The sequence below is a fragment of the Aulostomus chinensis genome, chromosome 15 (assembly GCF_037954235.1).
Source record: "Aulostomus chinensis isolate RoL2024-O1b breed Wild chromosome 15, RoL_Achi_v1.0, whole genome shotgun sequence".
NCBI lineage: Eukaryota > Metazoa > Chordata > Actinopteri > Syngnathiformes > Aulostomidae > Aulostomus > Aulostomus chinensis.
Window position 1 is genome coordinate 18,848,106 of NC_141334.1, and position 19,019 is coordinate 18,867,124.

General features: G+C 42.4%; 2 protein-coding genes across 4 annotated transcripts; both read right to left on the reverse strand.

The window, feature by feature from the left end:
• Positions 1-973: 973 nt before the first annotated feature.
• On the reverse strand, positions 974-12,268 carry tm7sf2 (transmembrane 7 superfamily member 2). Of its 2 annotated transcripts, none has more exons than XM_086226184.1 (11): positions 11,718-11,822; positions 11,317-11,399; positions 10,095-10,291; positions 8,730-8,784; positions 8,221-8,415; positions 7,130-7,233; positions 5,766-5,885; positions 4,621-4,789; positions 4,456-4,536; positions 3,909-4,031; positions 974-1,729 (listed from the first exon to the last, which is right to left on the reverse strand). In XM_086226184.1, exons 1-11 carry the CDS (start codon positions 11,726-11,728, stop codon positions 1,569-1,571), a joined length of 1,299 nt encoding a protein of 432 aa, XP_086082310.1. In that variant the 5' UTR covers positions 11,729-11,822; the 3' UTR covers positions 974-1,568. The 2 variants fall into 2 exon arrangements, with proteins under 2 accessions (XP_086082310.1, XP_086082311.1); XM_086226185.1 differs by lacking the exon at positions 11,718-11,822 and adding an exon at positions 12,235-12,268 and having other exon boundaries at positions 975-1,729.
• Positions 12,269-12,561: 293 nt separating this feature from the next.
• Positions 12,562-18,997, reverse strand: vps51 (VPS51 subunit of GARP complex). 2 transcript variants are annotated; one of them, XM_086226203.1, is made up of 11 exons: positions 18,550-18,997; positions 17,371-17,500; positions 17,126-17,272; positions 16,800-17,019; positions 15,658-16,567; positions 15,255-15,470; positions 15,037-15,120; positions 14,818-14,952; positions 14,603-14,724; positions 13,667-13,754; positions 12,562-13,593 (listed from the first exon to the last, which is right to left on the reverse strand). In XM_086226203.1, the coding sequence occupies exons 1-11, from the start codon at positions 18,730-18,732 to the stop codon at positions 13,333-13,335; spliced, it is 2,496 nt and encodes an 831-aa protein (XP_086082329.1). In that variant the 5' UTR covers positions 18,733-18,997; the 3' UTR covers positions 12,562-13,332. The 2 variants fall into 2 exon arrangements, with proteins under 2 accessions (XP_086082329.1, XP_086082328.1); XM_086226202.1 differs by having other exon boundaries at positions 13,667-13,757.
• Positions 18,998-19,019: the final 22 nt, after the last annotated feature.

The following is a 19,019-nucleotide window of genomic DNA, read 5'->3' on the forward strand; positions in this document are numbered from 1 at the left end:
GCAAGCATGTTTCTAATTCGCACTTAACTCATGAAAAACAACACAGAATAGCTTGAGTGGTGTGTAGGCGAAGCCTGCCGCCAAGAGCCCTGCAAATGGGCTTAAAGGTGAAAAATGACAATGTACATTAGCAGAGTGCTCGCTCATTTATATGTCCACACATCACCGTAGAATTACAATGGAGATGGTTGAAATAGAAGTTTCATAATTTTTCAAGTATATGTAAACACACATCTGCATTTATGAGAAAGTTGGTTGTCACCGGGGGAAAAACAACCTTCCTGAAGGTGACACATTAGTCCATTAACAATACAACCACCTCCAGTGTCTGACGCACAGCTTCAAATATTAATCAACCCATGTATTTTTTTCCCCTTCAGAGTAATTTTGAGACTTCTAAAGCCTGACAGACATGTAAAAAGCTCAGCGGCTCTGTGAGAGTCTGTCCAAAGGAAAGAGAAGCTATTACAACGGGATGATAACAGGCTGGACAAACTTATTAAAAACCCTCACAGCCACCTCCTGCACACACACACACACACACACACACACACACACACACACACACACACACTCAATGTTGTCCTGGTCTCAAGTGTTCATACAAAGGAGAGACACATTTTCTGTTTCTCTACAATGTAATTCTACCGTAGAATATATGTCTGATATTATGGACTTAATTGTGCGTCTTTATTGTGCTGTCAAACAGAATAAGTCTGCAACAACAACAACAAAATATATATCTGAACTTGCAGTCAGGAAGTTGTTTCATGCCAAGTACAATCAATTTTTCAACGTTTCAATTTTGCAAACTAAAGTTTTGCTTGCTGTTGAACTGTTGTGGGCGGGGATTCGGCTGACAGATGTCCAGTCTGCGTCAGAGGATGGACAGCAGCCAATCGAGAAGTGTGTTACAAATCCCACCCACAAGAACCAGCTCAAAAGCAACTAAACATTCACAGTTTTAATCCCAAATCTAAATTCACCTTTTTAAATTGCATTGTCAATCGTTTTGCTCCCCAATCATTTTTTTTTTTAAATCTGTTTGATTTAACATTTCAGACACAAAAGTGACTCCATCATAGTGCAATTAAGATCAAACCATATTTGCTGCATTTGTTTATTTCAACTGTGTTTGATGGTTTCAATAGACTTAAACAAAGATGACATCGTAGTAAAGAAAAACCATAAAATCCGTCAATCCGCTGATAAAAAGGCACTCATGTTAACAGGGGATTGCATTCTATTGGCTAAGAAATTAAAAATCATTTTCAGCCCAGCACATTTTCAATTTGACATGAGCTTCAGGAGAAAAGATTCACAAGTCTAACACCTACAGTTCTTAATCTTTAATGGTGGAGAGTTGTGTAAACAGGAATTTACCCATAGTAGCATCAGAAAATTTAGGGCTCATTAAAATTGTCACGCTCCATGGCAGCACCATGTCCCAGAAGATTCAAATTTCAAGTCATGAATTTGACTTGGAGGAGAAACAAGCTGCCTTCTTCTTATTATTATTATCATCATCATCATTGAGTAAGCATTTGTTCACACATCTGCTTTCATTTTCAGTAGATATAAGGGAAGATCCTGTAGGGGACGCGTCGACAGTACGTGTCCCACGCCAGACCATATTTGGCCCGGCATTGTCTCTCATCTCGGGCCTCTCGGTGAATCAGCAGGACGGTGAAATAAATGACATAAAAGTAAGGCAGCAGATGTGAGAACCCTACAGAAGCGAGAATACAATAGTCAGTGAACCACAAAATTATTTTAAAGAACAGCATGAATGATTCATTGTTGATATTTAAATATGGATGAAAACTGGGAAAAGCATTTGTTTTAATCTTAACAGACATCAATGTTTAAGTAAATACCATTTCAAAGATGTTTCAATGAACCGCACATCCTCCATTTTCTTTTATACCGTTACAGTGGCTGGCAAGAACAAGACATTCCACAAAAGCCCTGCAGCGAAGAGTGGCTTTCTACAGCTTGATTAAGTGTAGCTTTGTAGTGTTGTTGAGAGAACAACTTTGTGTTTGTTTAATCAGGGCATGATTTGTCCAGAGTTCCTTTGTGTTTGTGCTGCTTTCATCCGTCTAGAACCTGTTCCCTCATGGTTTTTATCATTTCTCTCTCCTAACTATTGCCTTATCATATTGCACTGTGTGTGTGTGTGTGTGAGTGTGTGTGTGTGTGAGTGTGTGTGTGCAAGGCAACAACTACTGCAATTCTCAATTACAAGAGCAGCTCGAGAAATGAGTCATATGAAGTTTGAATACTAATGAGCAGCATGTGTCAACGGTAACAAAGGACTGACAGTCTCCATTTTACATGTTGAGTTTTCAAGGGAACATAAGGCAGCTTACAGAGGAACAAAAAGACCAGATTGTCAGTGCTTGTGCATTGGTAGCACACCCAGTATTATTACCAGAGGAGGCAGGGAGGAAATCACAATGGCCATGGCTGGCTGTCAAACTGCACCAATTTATTACATAGAAAAACTATTAATTATTGAAAGTTAGCCTTGAATGCATCCTAAGATTTGTACTTGGGTCGCCTATTTTCTGATTTCCTCACTTTAAGCTACAATATCCACGGCTACGACAGCTACTGGAGCAGTCGTGTCGTGTTGACACATCATACCCTCAAAACGAGTGATCAAAGATTAACCAACAAACTGCTGCAAGCCAACGAGCGCCTGTGTAAATGTAAAGACCGATTCCTCTCTGCGGAGCCGGGGGAGACCACACGGAGGGTTGGATTTACAGTCATCAGGTGGTCGCACAAATGCATCTAACATGTCAGCCATTACAACTTGCAAAAGGCAAAAACAAATCACACAGGGACAATGCGCATAAATACATTTTGCCACAAATTGCTATAATCTAATGTGCATCTGTAGTCATTGGTCAAAAGTCCGCCAGAGGCACAACAATGTGAGCACAAAATCACCATATCATCATACTTGCATCAGTAAATCCCTCTGTATTTTATTAAAAAGAGAGAGAGATTTGGGTTGTATGCTGAATGTCTGACACTGGATAAGTAAATGTTTCCAAGTACAATTCCAAAATATCCAAAACTCCATCCATCCATTTTCTACCTCTTATCCTGTTAAGGGTTGGGGGGGTGGAGCCTATCCCAGCAGCCTTCAGGTGAGAGGCAGGGTTCACCCTGGACAGGTCACCAGTCCATCACAGGACCAACACATAGAGACAGACAACCATTCACACTCACAGTCACACCTACAGTCAATTTAGAGTATCAATCAGCCTCGTCCCCTCTTGATGTCTTTGGACTGTGGGAGGAAGCTGGAGTACCAGAGAGAACCCACACAGGAACAGGGAGAACATGGAGACTCCACACAGAAAGATCCTGTGATGGAGCCGGGACTTGAACCAGGAACCTTCTTGCTGTGAGGCGACAGTGCTGACCACTGCACCACCGTGCCACCTAATATCCAAAACTGTCCTTATTAATTTCAAGATATTTTATGGTTATTTCAATCAAAGATTTTGATTATTTTATCTATTTATTGTAAATGATCTCATTTTCCTTCCTTCACAACCCATCCTTCAGGTTTCACATCCCTTATTCACTGCAGGGCCACTACTGTATATAATTCTGTAATTCTCAGTTCCTGCGATGTTCACTCCATGTACAGATGAGGAGAAGTGACAGTCGGGTTCATACGACATCTTGTCGACATCTTGACTTGTGGCCAGTTAGACTGAGGGGACCAGCCCGAATGAAGAGACAACACTGATGTTTCAGATAAACGTGCAGCTCTTCTTGAAAATATGCACTCATCTCGGTATTATAATCATTTATGACATCACAGTGATTTTCTAATCAAGCCTTTCTGTAACTGTGTTACCATGGTGCGTTTAAAGCCATCTTACCACATGGCAGGGACCACGCCAGGGCCATGAGGAGATCACCCAGGTAATTAGGATGACGAACAAGACCCCACCAGCCAGAGACCAGCAAACGCTTCCCCGTTGCTGTGGCGATGGTCTCCAGTCCTGCCCGCAGAATTCGAAATGAGATAGGCTGATGATCATTTAACTGCCTCTCTTCTTCTACGGGAACATGAATGTGTGCTAAATGATCATGTTCTACCACAATGTTTTACTGTCTTTGATTGCAGTTCAACTGCTGCTCAATTTAAATATGGATGTTGTGCATCTTATACTGTATTTTGTATGAAGTATTTCGTGTATTGTATGTGTATTTCTGTTTATTGTATGAGGAATACAGATGAAATTGATCTGCTAAATGTGGTGCCCCCATCTTTTAATCTCCTTAAAATAATTTATTTACAATTGCATACTGTTCTTTTCGAACAAAACTTACTCTAAACAGAAACAAAGGATAAATATACAGAATGCGGTTTGCATTGAGATAAATGAGAATGAATAAAAAATAGTTACAAAATAAATGACTGACTTGCAACACTTGGATGTGTGGGGTCTCTCCTGAACTGATTCTTCTGTGAGTTGGATTTTCTGAAAATATAATATCCAATACCTGATGGCAAGAGGAAAAACAAAATATTGAATGAGGAAACACGACACATCATAGCATAATAAAGAATGGTCAACATGTGGTCACCATTCAGTGTTATAATTGCTGCAGCTCTCAGAGATGTGAGGGTCTGAGGGTGGAGTACAAGGAAGGAGGCCTGCAGGCCATACGTGAAGGGAACCCAGGCCAGGTCTCCGAAGACCAGCATGAACCCAAACCCATCATGAACGATGTCCATGGTGGTCAGAACGGCCTCCTGTTACCAGATGAATAAAAATGTCATTATAATGTTGGTACAATCATACATTTAACTGGCTGAGCAATATCTAAACAAATAATATGTATAAAATGTAACAAAAAGTTCCAGAGAGGTCCAAGTATGGAGCATATCTTCTACCTGTACACAGCACAGGCGCTCATACTGGTTACTTAAATAGCAAATGTACTTGTACCCATTTATGTACCCTTTAGTGGGTGGTCAGGAGACTTTCCTATCCCGATGCAGCAAGATATCTTTGTGCTACAAACCAACAAGGAACCAGTGATGCAGTCTTTTTTCTGCCCTCCAACAGGTGCAATATTCAGATAGTAACATGAGCTTTTCACACACACGGAGACGCACAGCAGCACCAGCATACAAAATACCACAAGTAGAACATTGAAAAGAGATAAAATGTGAATGTCACATCTGCCTTCAGCAAATACATGCGTGATTATAAACTTGAAGGGGCAGAAGAAGCTCTCCAGAAACAGTATTAAACGTTGAGCCTCTGAAATATTTTTACAGACATAAAGGCACAAAAGAAGTTATTTCTTCAGCAGAAGGGCCTCTCTTTCTCCAATTTAGCAGCTCCAGCACTTCAGTGGCAATCTGCATCGGAAACTGGAGAGGACACTGAGTGGTTAAAATCATGTTACATCCTAAAGATACCTGTGATTAATTTTGAGACTAATTGTTTATCAAATGGCTCCCCATTAGCCTTGGTGACCACTTATCTTCCTGGAGTCCATAAAGACTAATTAGAACTTTGCGGTTGATTTTCAGCTCAGATTATGCATCGTTAACTGATTTGAATGGATTGGCCACGCCACATATGCCCTGGCACCTCGCCCTTTGAAACAAGAGGTACAGATTACAGTTTTCCGGCTCCAGTTTTTCAGAAAGACAAACACGAGAACATTAGAATCTAACATGAGGATATACAGTTTCTGTACTGACTGTCACTGCTCACCTCATTCCACAGAGCGTCTGCCACGTATAGCAGCTGGAAACTGTTGACCAGAATCATAGCGAGCGAGGGCGAACCTCGAAGCTCCACCTCTTTCATCAGCATGCCAAGGTTTATGACCACCTGAGAGAAAAACAGGGGACGTGAGCAAACATCGCAAGTGAGGAGGCATTTTTCCCCTGCACTGTCATGAGTACAATGCAGCATTTATTGACTATTCTCTGGCTGACTTTCTCCATTTTTCTGATGCTGCCACTTCCTGAAAATGTGAACGAGAGAGATGAACAGAGCGATGAACCCATAAATTGAAGTGACACATCTTTTCCTGTCATTGTCATATCAAGACATTCACAAACCTTTGCAGTGAATAAGAGATGAACAAACAAGTTCCAGTACTTTCCCTCTGAACTAATTACAGAGACTCTACCGTGACTCTGCAGCCTGCAATCAAGAGAGAATAGACTCCAACAGTCTGTACCGTCACATTCAAAAGTTCTCAAATAATGTCTAAGTTGCATTGTTCAACATGCAAATGGAGAAGAAATCATATTAAATAGGATGTAAAATGTTCTTTCATCACATACAAAAGTAGAAAAAAGGTTATTTTATGACAGTGTGCAGGCGTCACGATGCTTTGCATAGGCTAGCCAGTTTATTAGCCACGCAAAAATTCCTCATTCTCAGGAGAACTATCACGGTATTCCTGATACTGACTTCTAAGAAATCCATTAAATAATCTACAAGCCTTTAAAATGTCCAAAATGAGGGGAAATAGTAACATTTTAAGATGTTGTCATGTGAGTGCTTTTAACATTCAAGAGGAAAGAAAAGTCTCCCACACACTGTCTATAGCCAGTTGGTGGGAGCTTGTTCTGTCCTCTCCTACGCACCTGGCTTTCAAACAGTCACATGTGCACAGGTTTTATTGTTTAGACTGTAAATACACAGGGAGCCATCCTGCGGTTACAAGTTATAAAGAAATATTAAATGCAATTGTTTTCAAGTACAACTGGACCTTTTTTGTTGGAAGTACAGCTAAACAGAATCTGTAAATCATTTGGACTAAATGGAAATTACATATTTCATTTTCTTTGGCCCGATGACACAGTTGATGATGGTCAGCTCAAAAAAAAAAATCTCTCAGTATGTCAGGTCTTCAGGGAGAGGAGTTAGATTCTGCCTGTGTCAAATTATAACTAAAAGAGAACAACGTCGCCACCTGTTGGTCACTTCTGGTTCCCCAACATGATCACTGCATTCAGCAGATTTACAAACAAACCGAGGATACATTGTTTCCAGAGATGTGTCGACACGTGAAACAAAAGAATTCAGTCATGCGTGTCCTTTACTCCTACATGTTAACTCACCCAGCCAATCAGACCTGGTCTGAGCTCACAGAAATATTTAAGGTCAAAGCTTCCAATCCGAGGGTTTAGCTCCCGTCCTATGAAGAAGTCATACAGAGGATTTCCTGGGGAAAAAATAAGAAGGATGAATCAATGACAAAAGAGAAATAAGAATCCTTTACGCCAAATAAAAGAATAATTGAATAAAATCAGTTCCCCATTAGCAATAAGTTACAGTTAATCAGCAATCAATTCGCATTTAGACAGAATAAGACTAGTAAACGCCATTCGCAGTCTTATTCTGGCTCAGCTAAGTAGTTTTTCTTAAATCAACTGCTTGACAGAATCACAATGTTGGATAGAAAAAGCCTTTCTCCCTGCAGAGACTTTGACATGTCTTAAGGGGGGGGGGGGAGAGAGAGAGAGAGAGAGAGAGAGCGAGAGCAGCCTTAATGAATAATTCTACCAGGAGAGTGTTCCCTCACTGGGACATTTCAATGAGATCAAAGTCAAAATGTTGACATTTGTCTGTGATGTTCACTTCACAGTGAAGTTGTTACTGGGTGCTCTTGGGTTTAAGTGTTTTTTGTGTTCTCATGTCCTCTTTTATTTATTGTCAGATAACAATTTCCAACAACTCCCAGAACAGTTTCTAACTATGCCCAGGCATGAAATCTGCTCATGCTTTATGTTGCCTCATCAAACCTTTAGTATATGAAGCACACATGTCTCATCCGTTCTACATGTTAACATCATAACACGTTGCTATGTCCTGGCTCATGTCTCCATCCTAGTCTGGGATGAGTGTGATCATCAGCCAGCAGCATCAGAATCTCTGTGTTGGATATGCTCAGGTTTCTGCCTTCAGATGCAGCAGAGCACAGCGTAGCCGGTGTAACGGGGTCAGCTTACTTGAAAGAGACCGTTCACTTAAAGCTGGATGCCTCCCGGCTCCTGTAGATCTTGGCTGTTAGATAATGAGAACATGCTTCTGCGCCGTAGCTTCTCACCTCAGCTTTAGCAGCAACCCACAGCAACATCAAAAACATCCACCACTGCACAAGAAACAAGACCTACAAGTGCTGGATGGTTTCTCCCTTTAAAGATCTCACCTGTGTTGCCCCCCACAGCTAGAGCATGAGACGGAGCCCAAAAGGAGCGTATGTAGAGGTAGACGGAGAACAGCACTGACGCTCCTATTGCACACACTGCCAAGGGCAACAGCAGCTCAAATAGATAGCCCAGAGGAGCCCCGAGCCCCATCAACAACATCAGCATCACACCACTGATGCACAGGCCATGAAACCCTGAGGGAGATGAACAAACAGAAGTAAACGCTGCAGCTAGGAGTTCCACCAGTGTACAGAGATAATAAAAGCTGTGAGAGATGGAAATAAACTTCAGATGAGACCAAAAGACAGACACAACATTTGGATCATTTTCTTAATACAACTTATTAACAGTTACTGAAACTTTACTTGTTTACAGTGACAAATTATACATTTGTGCATGTTTGAAGGTGCTTGAGCCTAGGTGTGAAATACTACAGTTTATCTCTTCAGTACTCAACAGTATAACTGCAGATTAACCCCCCCCCCCCCCCCCCCCCCCTCATCAGTACCGTTTATGGGATACTTGAGGCGGGATCCATCACGCAACACTAATCCCTCAGACACCTGCAAGTACAAACATTCATTTAGAAGCTGAACAAAATACATCATTTAGGGGAAACCTATTGGAACTCAGCTGAAAAATCATTCAACTCAAATAACTCGGCTGGAGACGACATTTAGCTTCTATCCATCCATCCATTTTCCACACCGCTAATCCGTTAAGGGTCATGGGGGGGCTGGAGCCAAGCCCAGCTGACATTGGGCAAGAGGTGAGGTTCACCCTGGACGGGTCGCCAGTCCGTCACAGGGGTATTTAGGTTCTGTCAATCAAAATTGTGCAACGCATGAACAGTTTTGAACTCACAATAGCATGTCACATTATAAACAAGACATCTTCCCATTTTTCCCAAAATGTATGGGCTTACAATTTTTTATTTTTTTTTAGGTTAAAACATACATACAAACAAAGCCATCCTTCTTCTTACAAATTAAAAGGAGACTTCATTAAAAACTAGAAGGGCACTCAGAGCAACTAGCCCATCATCAAGTATCATTTAACCACCATTGCACACCTCATTCACTTTCAAAACTATCATAAATGTGTTTGAATTTTCCTGAGAAATGGATGAATGTTAATGACAGCAGTCCTGGATCTGTCCTGTTATTCAAAGGGTTCCTGCTTCCTCCGTGTCCTGCCCCTCCACAAATCTCATCAAAACTGGCTGCATGGACCTGAACATATTTAGGAGTGGCTCAGTCTTTGAGAGCTGTTAGAATCTAAACAGTTGAGTGCAGTTGTCAAAACAGGTGCAATCAAATACAGAGACGACCGTGTTTTTTTGTTGTGGCAGTAAACATCTTTATTTATGCTGTAAATTTGTCCATTTTAACATCGAATGGATAGACCCACTTGAACCTCAAGTGGCCACTACTGGAACTACAGTTTAGAGGAAGTTTAGCTGTTATGGTACATTGGTGATTTGACCTCTGCTCCTCTAAAGAGAGGTGAGGAGCCATGTTGACGCTCTGGGACCAACTCAAGTTCATCCACAAACGGAAACATTAACCTCAAACCCACCGGGGTCCAGTTCAACCCCGTCAGAAGTTTTTGGCACATCTGCATTGGTTTAACTTTTTCTGCCACCTACTCTTGAGTACATCCATAAATCTGGCATTAATGAGTAGTTCAAGAACTTTCAAATTAGTTTCTCTGGCTTTTTAAAAAAAATGTGTGTGTGTTTCTTTTGACATATAGGCTAAGTGTACATCAATAAGCTATTTTAGAAGTCAACATACACGGCAGCAGCAACATTGTTTTTTTGACTGTCATCAAAGTTGTAGTTCATTTACCTGGAACAGTAAATGTGTCCTACCTTTCCCAGCGGTAGAAAATAGAGGACAGCATGCAATAATATCCAGCCCAGCAGGAGCACGGGGGCTAGTGGGTCCCACAGCTGGTCAGTGAGGGGGAAGGAAGGGGGCCACTGGAGCACACTGGCCTCAGGAGATCGACTCACACAGATCAGAAAAAGCACAGTTATGGGAAGAAAGATGGGAATGCATAAGGCCCCTGAGAGAGGAGGACAGACAGAGGAGAGACGACAGAATGAGTCTGTGTTCATGCAACCCGGCTGAGGAGAAGCAATGAAGCATTCCGGACCAGCGACACAGTCAAATGTCACTGGTCACATTCATACTGCAAATGTATGTTGAATGCATGAATAATGAAAACATGTCAAACAAACTGTATCCTGGCCAAACAAGTGGCTCAGCTGTCAGGATGGCTGCATCTGCAGTCTGTGGAGAGTTTCATTGTCATGTTCAAAACATTTTACTTTAACACACAAACTAATTGGATCTGATGCCCAATTAAAGAAGCACAACATCACAAGCTGTCATGGCTTTGCCCTTTTCATGTCCTGTTCAATGACAAACAAACAGCTGTTTATCATAAATGTATTATTATGCTGTACTAGTTGTAAACCTCCTTTAATGAACTCAGCTTTTATTCACTGAGAAAAACAAGCGACTCTTTGACAGGATTCTAAGGAGGTTAGAAGAGCGGTATTTTGTTCTGAAAAGAAGATTTCATCTGAAAAAATTAATTCTGCTTTCATATTTGTAAGAACTCTGAAATGTGACATGTCACTCGAAAAACAAAGAAAAGAAAATGTTTTGCCAGGACTCGATAGAGTTCGGAACATCAGTACCTCAAACCTGTCAGAGGGAAGCAATCAAAAACATAATAATGAGAGAATTTCCCTGACTATAAAAGGAAAAAGACACTTTTCTTCCACTTAGGAGTGGAAAATACTGTCTGAGTACAAGATTAAAGTGATTTCAGTTAAACAGTCATACTTTGTAATTCACCGGATCAGAGAGAAGGTCGTGTAGGAAGGAAGTGCAGTTTTAAATGCAGTAGAAAATTAATTCCCTGCAAAGTGATCAAGTGAAGACACTCAGGAATTGATGCAGGAAATACTGTAGTAAATAAAATTATATGTTTCTATGTAATAATAATAATAATAAAAATCATTAAAACATGTCTCTGCTGAGGGTGGCAGTGGCTGGGTGGGATGCTCTGCAGGGACTCACCCAGAGCTCCCCCGAACTCCCTCTCGGTGTCGTGTGAGGGTCTGTGCTTGAGTGACTGACTGCTCGGCCTCATTACTGCTCTCCTGTGAAAATATTAAGATAAATAATTAGTGTTTTTACACGGGAGTAATTACATTTGAGGGAATGAATCTACACAGCTGAGTGTATCCCGAGAACTACTGTCAGATATTATGAACATAATTTACATCACATAACACTATCACTCCTCCCATCTTAGAGAAAAAAGGATTTGTTTGTTTAATCCACTGTCATATGCACAACTGTCATAAAATGTGATTACAGTTGGGAAGAATGGGTATGTTGAGAGAGTGGTGAGTGAAACAGCACAAAAAGTACTTCATCCTCAATTTTGAATCATCAAGATGTTTGGATTTACTCACGTTTTAGACATTATTGCATGAGGATCGTGTGAGTGCAAAGGTCCAAAACAAGGTCGAAAACCGCAAAGACTACAATTTAAAATCTACCGACAATTTTGTTGAAGCATGTTCCACAGGTGGACACAGAAATGGTTTTACTTAAACGTTGGCATTTTCGCATTTGTTACTTTAGAGCATTCATGAATCAGTATTTCACAGTGAATGAGTGACGTCTTGGAAACAAATGCACTTTTTTAGAGTGTGTGTGTGTGTGTGTGTGTGTGTGTGTGTGTGTGTGTGTGTGTGTGTGCGCGCGCGCGCGCTTAAGTCATTCAACTGAGCTGGTCATTAAAAAGCAGCTTCAAACAACCGACTACATTAAAATGCTACCTGAATACCAATGTACAGGTCAGCGTGACAAATACTGTCGACTATTCCTGTTTAAGTATCTGCTGAGCAAACCTAAATGTGTGGGGAATGGAATAAAGTGTATTTACAACGTGGAAAAACAATAATATCGAGCAGTTTGGTGTCTTACCGGTGTGAAGTACGGCGCTGGAGACCTCCGTGGGTGTGTGCATCCATCCACCAGCAGAAGATAGACACGCCCCCGAACCATGTTTGTCATGGCGGGACTTGCGTCTCAGCCAATCAGATTGCTCAATCGTCATCAGAAGAGGGTTGGGACAAGAGGCTGTATCCAATCAGGTAGGCTCGTCAGGTGGCGACAGTCATTTGGGTACTAAATAAGAAATGCCACCCAGATGTTGTGAAACACCTGGATAACTGTCACTTTTGCTTTATTTGAAGACGGGAACAATTCTGATTTATAAAACTGTGGTTTTGTAAAGAAAACAATTAGCACTTCAAAATTCACTTTTATTGTAGGCATACACATTTAAACCATTCCATCACTGAGCAATTATTTAGCTGAAACCCTTCTAGCAACATTATGCAGCACTGTTTTTTTTAGCTTCAACAAACAGTTTTGATGGTACATTGATTTCTGATGAGTACTCTGATAGTAGGTATAACTTGACCTGACCATGCTAAAAACTCCTGCTATGGCTTTTAAATACTAGAAACCAGCTAGGAGTTCTCAGTACAAACATCATGTCAGAGGCAAAAAGGATGGAAGGAGGATGTTAATGAAGGAAGCTAAATTGTGAGGACAAAAACAAGACCTTAGCTTACAGATATCCATTTGCAAATGCATGTCAAAACATTAGCAACTGCTGCAGGTCCAGTTCAAGTCAACAATCATAACCATGATACAATAATACCGAGTGCTCCAGCGTCCCGTGTATTATTACTTGTATCAGCAGAGGGCGCTGCTGCTCAGCAAAATGCATTAAATCTTCGTGAACTCGCTCTGTTCACACAGGACACACTCCCACGACAAAGATCAAGCTGGTTTCATGGACTGGTCTTCGCGTCAAACTTTAATTAAACTGAGTGTTAACATCTTCACAAATACTCTCATCATCTCGGAGGATAGATTAATCATATGATGACTCTGGATCTATTACTTTAATATTCAATAGTAACAGAATGATTTCAGTGTTTATAAACTATTAACTCTTGTACCAGTGTTGTATTAGTGAACCAACTATCTGGCTGTGCTGCACTTTGAGCTTTAACCTCGTTCACAGATGACTTCAATAACACTCTGTTCCATCGGGGCGGGATCAAGGCAGCGGTGGGCGGAGCTTCCCACTATCTCATCCAGCAGAAAGTGGACGAGGTTCTCATCAGAGACGAATCGCCACAAGTACATCTGCAAGTAGTGGCAGTCCACCTGGATCTGCTGTAGCCCATAACGGCCGAAGGTACGCAGCCGTACGCACTCCAGGAACGTCTTTAAGCTGATTTTGATGATTCCAGTCATCACAGAGACCTGCAGCAGAGGAAAGGTGTGTGTGAGTGAGTGTGTGACTAAGCAACACAGCATAATGAAGACCTGGACTCACCTTGTTGAACTCCACAGAGCTGAAGATGTCAATCCGCTCAGAGAACAGCTTGTGTATGTTGCTCAGTAGGTTGGTATCCATGGGAGCACTGCTGGCAGACCAGAAGAAGCCACTCAAGTACAGAAATTATAAAACACTAACCTCACGATTGTGTAGCAGCCGTTTTTCAATTAATTGTCTGGAAATGTTGAAAAATAACAATCTGTGTTCAATGTTTTGAAGATATAGTTTACTGTCAAAGGGGTAAAGAACATATATGTGCACAATCCACATGAGTTGTGTCTGTCCCTATTAAATAAACCATAAGTAGGTACCTACTCACATTTTAGAAGCTGAGATTCGAGAATTAAAAAAGTGATTCAAATTCACTAGGATTATCTAAATATTTAACATTAATCTTAGTAGACAAGTGACAACTAATCCCTTAATCCCTGTGGGTCTACAATGGACCATAAATTGCAAAGTCGGTGTTGTTGTAGTGCGATACAGAGGAAGCAACAAAAACAGGATTTCCAATCTCAAAAATTTGTAGGTATTTTCAGCGGAATTTTACTTTGAATCATTTAAATTACTTGATTTCCCCAGGTGATACTCGTTCCATGCGCACAGGGCAGAACGGGCTGAATGTGCACGACTCCACGGGGAGATAACAGTTTCCAAAATATTTTAATATGCACAGCAAGAGATGAAAACACTATATACGGTGCACAATTTGCAAGTGGCCACATGGTTTGCTGCTCTTTCCTCTCCTGAAAATATCAGATGAGTCCTGGAAGTCTCCTGAGAAAAAGAATTCTCCAACTAATTAGAATTTTCTTCAGACTTACTGACCAACTAAGCAGGCGACCACAGTCCTACGCCAGCAACCTGACAGGCTCTGATACGTTCCACAAGTACGACGATGTCAGTGAACTAAGCAGCTCTGGGTCTGGGTACCTGGGTGTGTAGCTGGCGGCATAGCGGGCCTGCTGCCTTGAGCTGCTGTAGACCGAGAAGGTCCTTTTACTGGAGTCACTGCTGTGTGCCTTCCTCACACCTTCTTCATACAAGAGACCCACCTGAGGTCAAGCAAACAAAGAGCTCTTACTCACTGATAAAAATCATCATTCGTGGACTCAAAGTCCTGATAGGGATGGTGGCAGAAGTACCACCTGCACGTCGATTGACGTGGTGTCCTCCACCACTCTCTTCATCACAGCGCGGACGTTTCTTGGCTCAATGGTGTTGACCCAGTCACGTGTTTCTACACTCTTCCTTAGCATTTGGGAGATGATTAGACCTTGAACCTGCACAAACACACCAAACAACACAGACATATTGGAAAAAGACACTCGTTTAAGTACTCAGTGACTCTGAATGTGGAAACCCACCTTGACGTAATGATTCAGGAGTTTCTGTGCCGCTTCCCTGGCCTCTGCACACAAGGTTGTGACGGGTGTTACAGGGCTGTGGTGCTGAGACAGGACAGACAGAAGGTTACCCTTAAGAATAAAGTAGATTAACTACTTTCAAAACATTACAAGCCATATAGAGTAGTCATCTGGAGCCATGCAGGTCTCATGTTGTAACAAGACGAGAAGCTCTGTACCTGCGCCAGGAACTGTTCATCCGTGAGAGTGAGTATGTAGGAGATGGTGGAGGTTTCATAGTCCAAGCAGAGACGGGACAGCAGCAGCAGGAGGGCCGGAGGGGTGGAACCTCCCTTGTCTCCTGCGCTCTCACAGAACTGGCGGGATGACTGACACACAAACTTTATAAAGCTGACCACCAGGCTCTCACGCACACCCTGGCAGCAGAACTCACCCTTCCAAGGACCAGACAAAAGAGCACACTTGAAATATTTCATCCCAATGTGAAACTCCATCATTGTTCAATGACTTTATGTGAGAGAATGGTAGATCCACATTACACAACATCATTGCCTTGTCAGCAGTATTATCTCTTTTTTTGGGAAATTAGTTTTGCAAGAAAATTACATTATCAATATTCACCTTGAAGTACGGTTTGTTAGAGAAGGTGATGTCCTTGGCTGTGAAGAGATGCACTGATGCCAACACTGACTTAATCTGATTGAGAATAGAGGCTGAGAGGGAGGAGAGCAGCTCCGGGAGGCTGCTCGGAGCATCTCTGCTGGAGGCTGGACCTCCTAGATGAGCTCCGCCTCCAGCCACTGACGTGCCGGCCACAGAGAGCCGAGGTGTGGCCAGGGCCTGCCTCACATCCGTCAGGCTGTCCATGTAGAAGCTCTGAAGAGCGGTCAAATACTGCTTGACTCGCTCTGTGGCGGCACGTATTACAATCTCAGTGCCCTGGTTTGGAACAGAGGAGCCTGGCAGCAGTTTGGCCACAGCCTGAAGTCGGCGGTGGAATCGGTCTAGGGCGCGTACCAAGAGGGAGTTATCCGCAACCCCTTTCTCCTCTTGTATCCTCCGCTCCACAAGCGAGAAATAACGAGCAGCCAGATCGTCCACAAAGACATGTAGCTTTCCGTTTGCCATCTGAGGAATATTTTTTGACGCTAGCTCACCTTTCTGAGCGTGGTTGATGAACAGTTCTTGGTATGACGTAATGACTAAACACAAGCTGCTGACAAACTCGTTGCAGCCTCGGTCTATGAATTCTAGGATGTCAGTGTTTGATGTGGGAGAGGGGAGAGTGCTGGTTTTAGGTGTGCTATCTGGTGGAGAACCAGCAGCTGCAGTGGATGAAGGCCTGCGTGCAGAAGCATCTTTCACAGCTGAGGCAGACGGCCTTATCTCTGCCTCCAGGCCCTGGAGGTCCGACTCAAGTCGAGACCGTGCATGGCTAAGGAATTTCTCACAGAGCTCCTCTGCTGGTTCATCCAGCTGTAGCAGTAGCTCCACACACTCGGATAAATCTTTGGCACTTGATCCACCATCTCTGTGAACACAAGGAAAAGCAGGCAGGAGAGTTGAGCTGTAAGAAATAAAGCTCCCATAGTTTAAAAAATTCTCACTCAATCAGCAAAGCACTGTGAATTTAAAATAATCAGCTGAGCAATGGGACATGACTGCGAACTTAGTTTATAGAATGTCATCCTCAAGAGCAAAATTTTGAATGTGTAATTTTCTATAACTTTTCTTTTCATTCCTAGCACTGAATCTTCTCTTACCTGAACTTCTGCCTCAGCTCCTGTGCCAGCTTGTCCATGATGGCGTGACAGTCATCCTGAATTCCCTTGAAGGAGGGCAGTTGGCTGTACTGCTGCAGCACACATCGGGCGCGGCGGTGCGAGCTCACAGCCTGAGCATAGGCCTGCAGCTCCAGACACTTATTTAACCTTGCTGGCAGCTCAAACAGAAACTGCAGCTTCCTTAGCAAAGTGTGAACCCCTGGGGTGGGTGACAGGTGACAAAACAAAAACAGCAGAAAATAATCAGCTTAAAGTAATGTAACGATTAAAAATACAAAACAAAAAGCACCTGATTTAGAACCGACCTGAGAGTTTGGTGATCTGAGCGTGCTGGTCTTGAAGGGTGCCACTGATGCGGGCACTGAATTCAGTGATTGCTGCCATGTTAGCAGACAGGCAGTCCATCTCATCCTCCATCTTTTTGAAGTCATTCTTCATCTTTCTTATGGTGTCTGATAAATGATTAAAAGATGGTTTGACAATCAAACTTGAAGAGAGAGAGCGAGAGAGAGAGAGAGAGAGAGAGAGAGAGAGAGAGTATCCCCCTCACCTGTAGCAGATATGAACTTGTTGTAGTTTTCGTACACCAGCGTCTGCATGTCACTGTCCAGCGAGCGGATCTGCTTCACCATGCATGTCTCCTGGTCCATCAACTCACCAAGAGAACACTCTCTCCTGAGCTGTAGTTAGACGTAGAACACACAACCATCAAAGTTAGAGCTGAGATTTAAAACACGAGAAGCTCAATATACACCGAGGTCATCGGAGGTCATGTTTCAACAGGATTAACCAAAAAATACTGCTCCCATTTTCCAGTGGTGGAAAGTAACAAAACAGTTTTGATCAGGAACTGTAGGTAAGTTCAGTATCAAGGTACCTGCACTTCACTTGAGTATTCCTACTTCAGGGGACTTTCTAATTTTACTCCACTGCATGAGAGAGACTTTACATTCAAACATAATGAAGATGATGTACTTTCAAATTTAAAGCTGCCGACTTCAAGAAGGCCTAATCAGAGCAGCACAGCTGGACCACACACAGCATTTCAACACGACCTGTAGAAGTCAGTGGTTCCAGGTTTTGAACACTCCCACAAGCACTAGACATCATTGATACTTAGGTAAAATCAAAATCAGTTACATCTCTACTTTTAGTCCAGTAGAATTCTAAATGAAGGCTTTTACTTTTACAAGAGTGCTACTTTACACAGTCAATCCACAGGTGCCATTTTCAGAAGAACTTGATAAAAGGTTCTGACACATGCCAAGGAAGAAGCCCGTAAATATTGGGGCAGATGAGTATAAACAAATTCATTTTACTTTAAATTCATGATATTGTTGTTGTTTTTTTTAATTTATTTAAAATATCCAAATGCTCTGTGACTTTTTCTAATCTCTTATTTGCACGTCAGGTATTTACGAAGCCCAGCACATATTCACTTGTAAGACACTTTTTTCTGTTGTTAAGCAAAATAATCGTCAAATGCACAACAACAAAAACATCAAAAATACAAAGAACTTGGGTATCAGCGTGATAGTCACCACTCCTTCAATAAGCCTGTGCACTCACGCTCATGTCGTCATCTGACAGTCACCTCCGAGAGTCAGTCAGACTGACAGGAGGAGCCTGTCAGATGACTAGAGCGCCCCAGATACATGAGTCAAAGACATAACCATGGCATTATTTCCTTCAACATTAGTGCTACCGGGATGTCAGCCAGGTCCCTCACCTTGTTGAGATAGTGTTCGGGGTCAAAATGAGGCCCGTTGATGTCGCAGGGATCCAAAGACTGCTGCTGCAGCTCGGGGGCCTTTCCTTCTTCATTCAGTCCATAATAGAGCTTTAACATGCCGTGTACCCTGCGTCTCCTCCCGGGGTCCTCCGACATTGAGCCTTCGGAGTCGTTGTCCATACTGAACTGCGTCCAGCTGAAAGATGATGCACAAATAAAACTGACGACGGACGTCCAGCTGGCAGGAAGCGGCTCACAACCAGCGCCCGAGATATGTTAACGCTAACTTCTCGCTGTCCAGTGCCCGTGTAGCTCAATAGGCTGCTCTGAATAACACTGATTTCCAGGGTTAATTAGAAAATCCTTCCTATACATTTGGCCATATTTTCCTCTGAAGCACAAACAGCTAGCTCGAGAGCGTTTACCTACTTCCGGGTTGAGTAGCCTATCCGGTGTTACGTCGTCAA

Excerpts from the sequence above, each read along its gene's own strand:
- vps51 (XM_086226202.1), bottom strand. The coding sequence starts at position 18,732 with ATGGACAACGACTCCGAAGGCTCAATGTCGGAGGACCCCGGGAGGAGA. Across the intron at positions 17,273-17,370 it reads CAAGTTCATATCTGCTACAG|ACACCATAAGAAAGATGAAG; the intron begins GTGAGGGGGATA and ends ATCATTTATCAG. Across the intron at positions 17,020-17,125 it reads TCAGATCACCAAACTCTCAG|GGGTTCACACTTTGCTAAGG; the intron begins GTCGGTTCTAAA and ends CACCCACCCCAG.
- tm7sf2 (XM_086226184.1), bottom strand. Across the intron at positions 4,537-4,620 it reads AGCAATTATAACACTGAATG|GTATTGGATATTATATTTTC; the intron begins GTGACCACATGT and ends TCTTGCCATCAG. Across the intron at positions 1,730-3,908 it reads GGCGTGGTCCCTGCCATGTG|GGTTCTCACATCTGCTGCCT; the intron begins GTAAGATGGCTT and ends TCGCTTCTGTAG.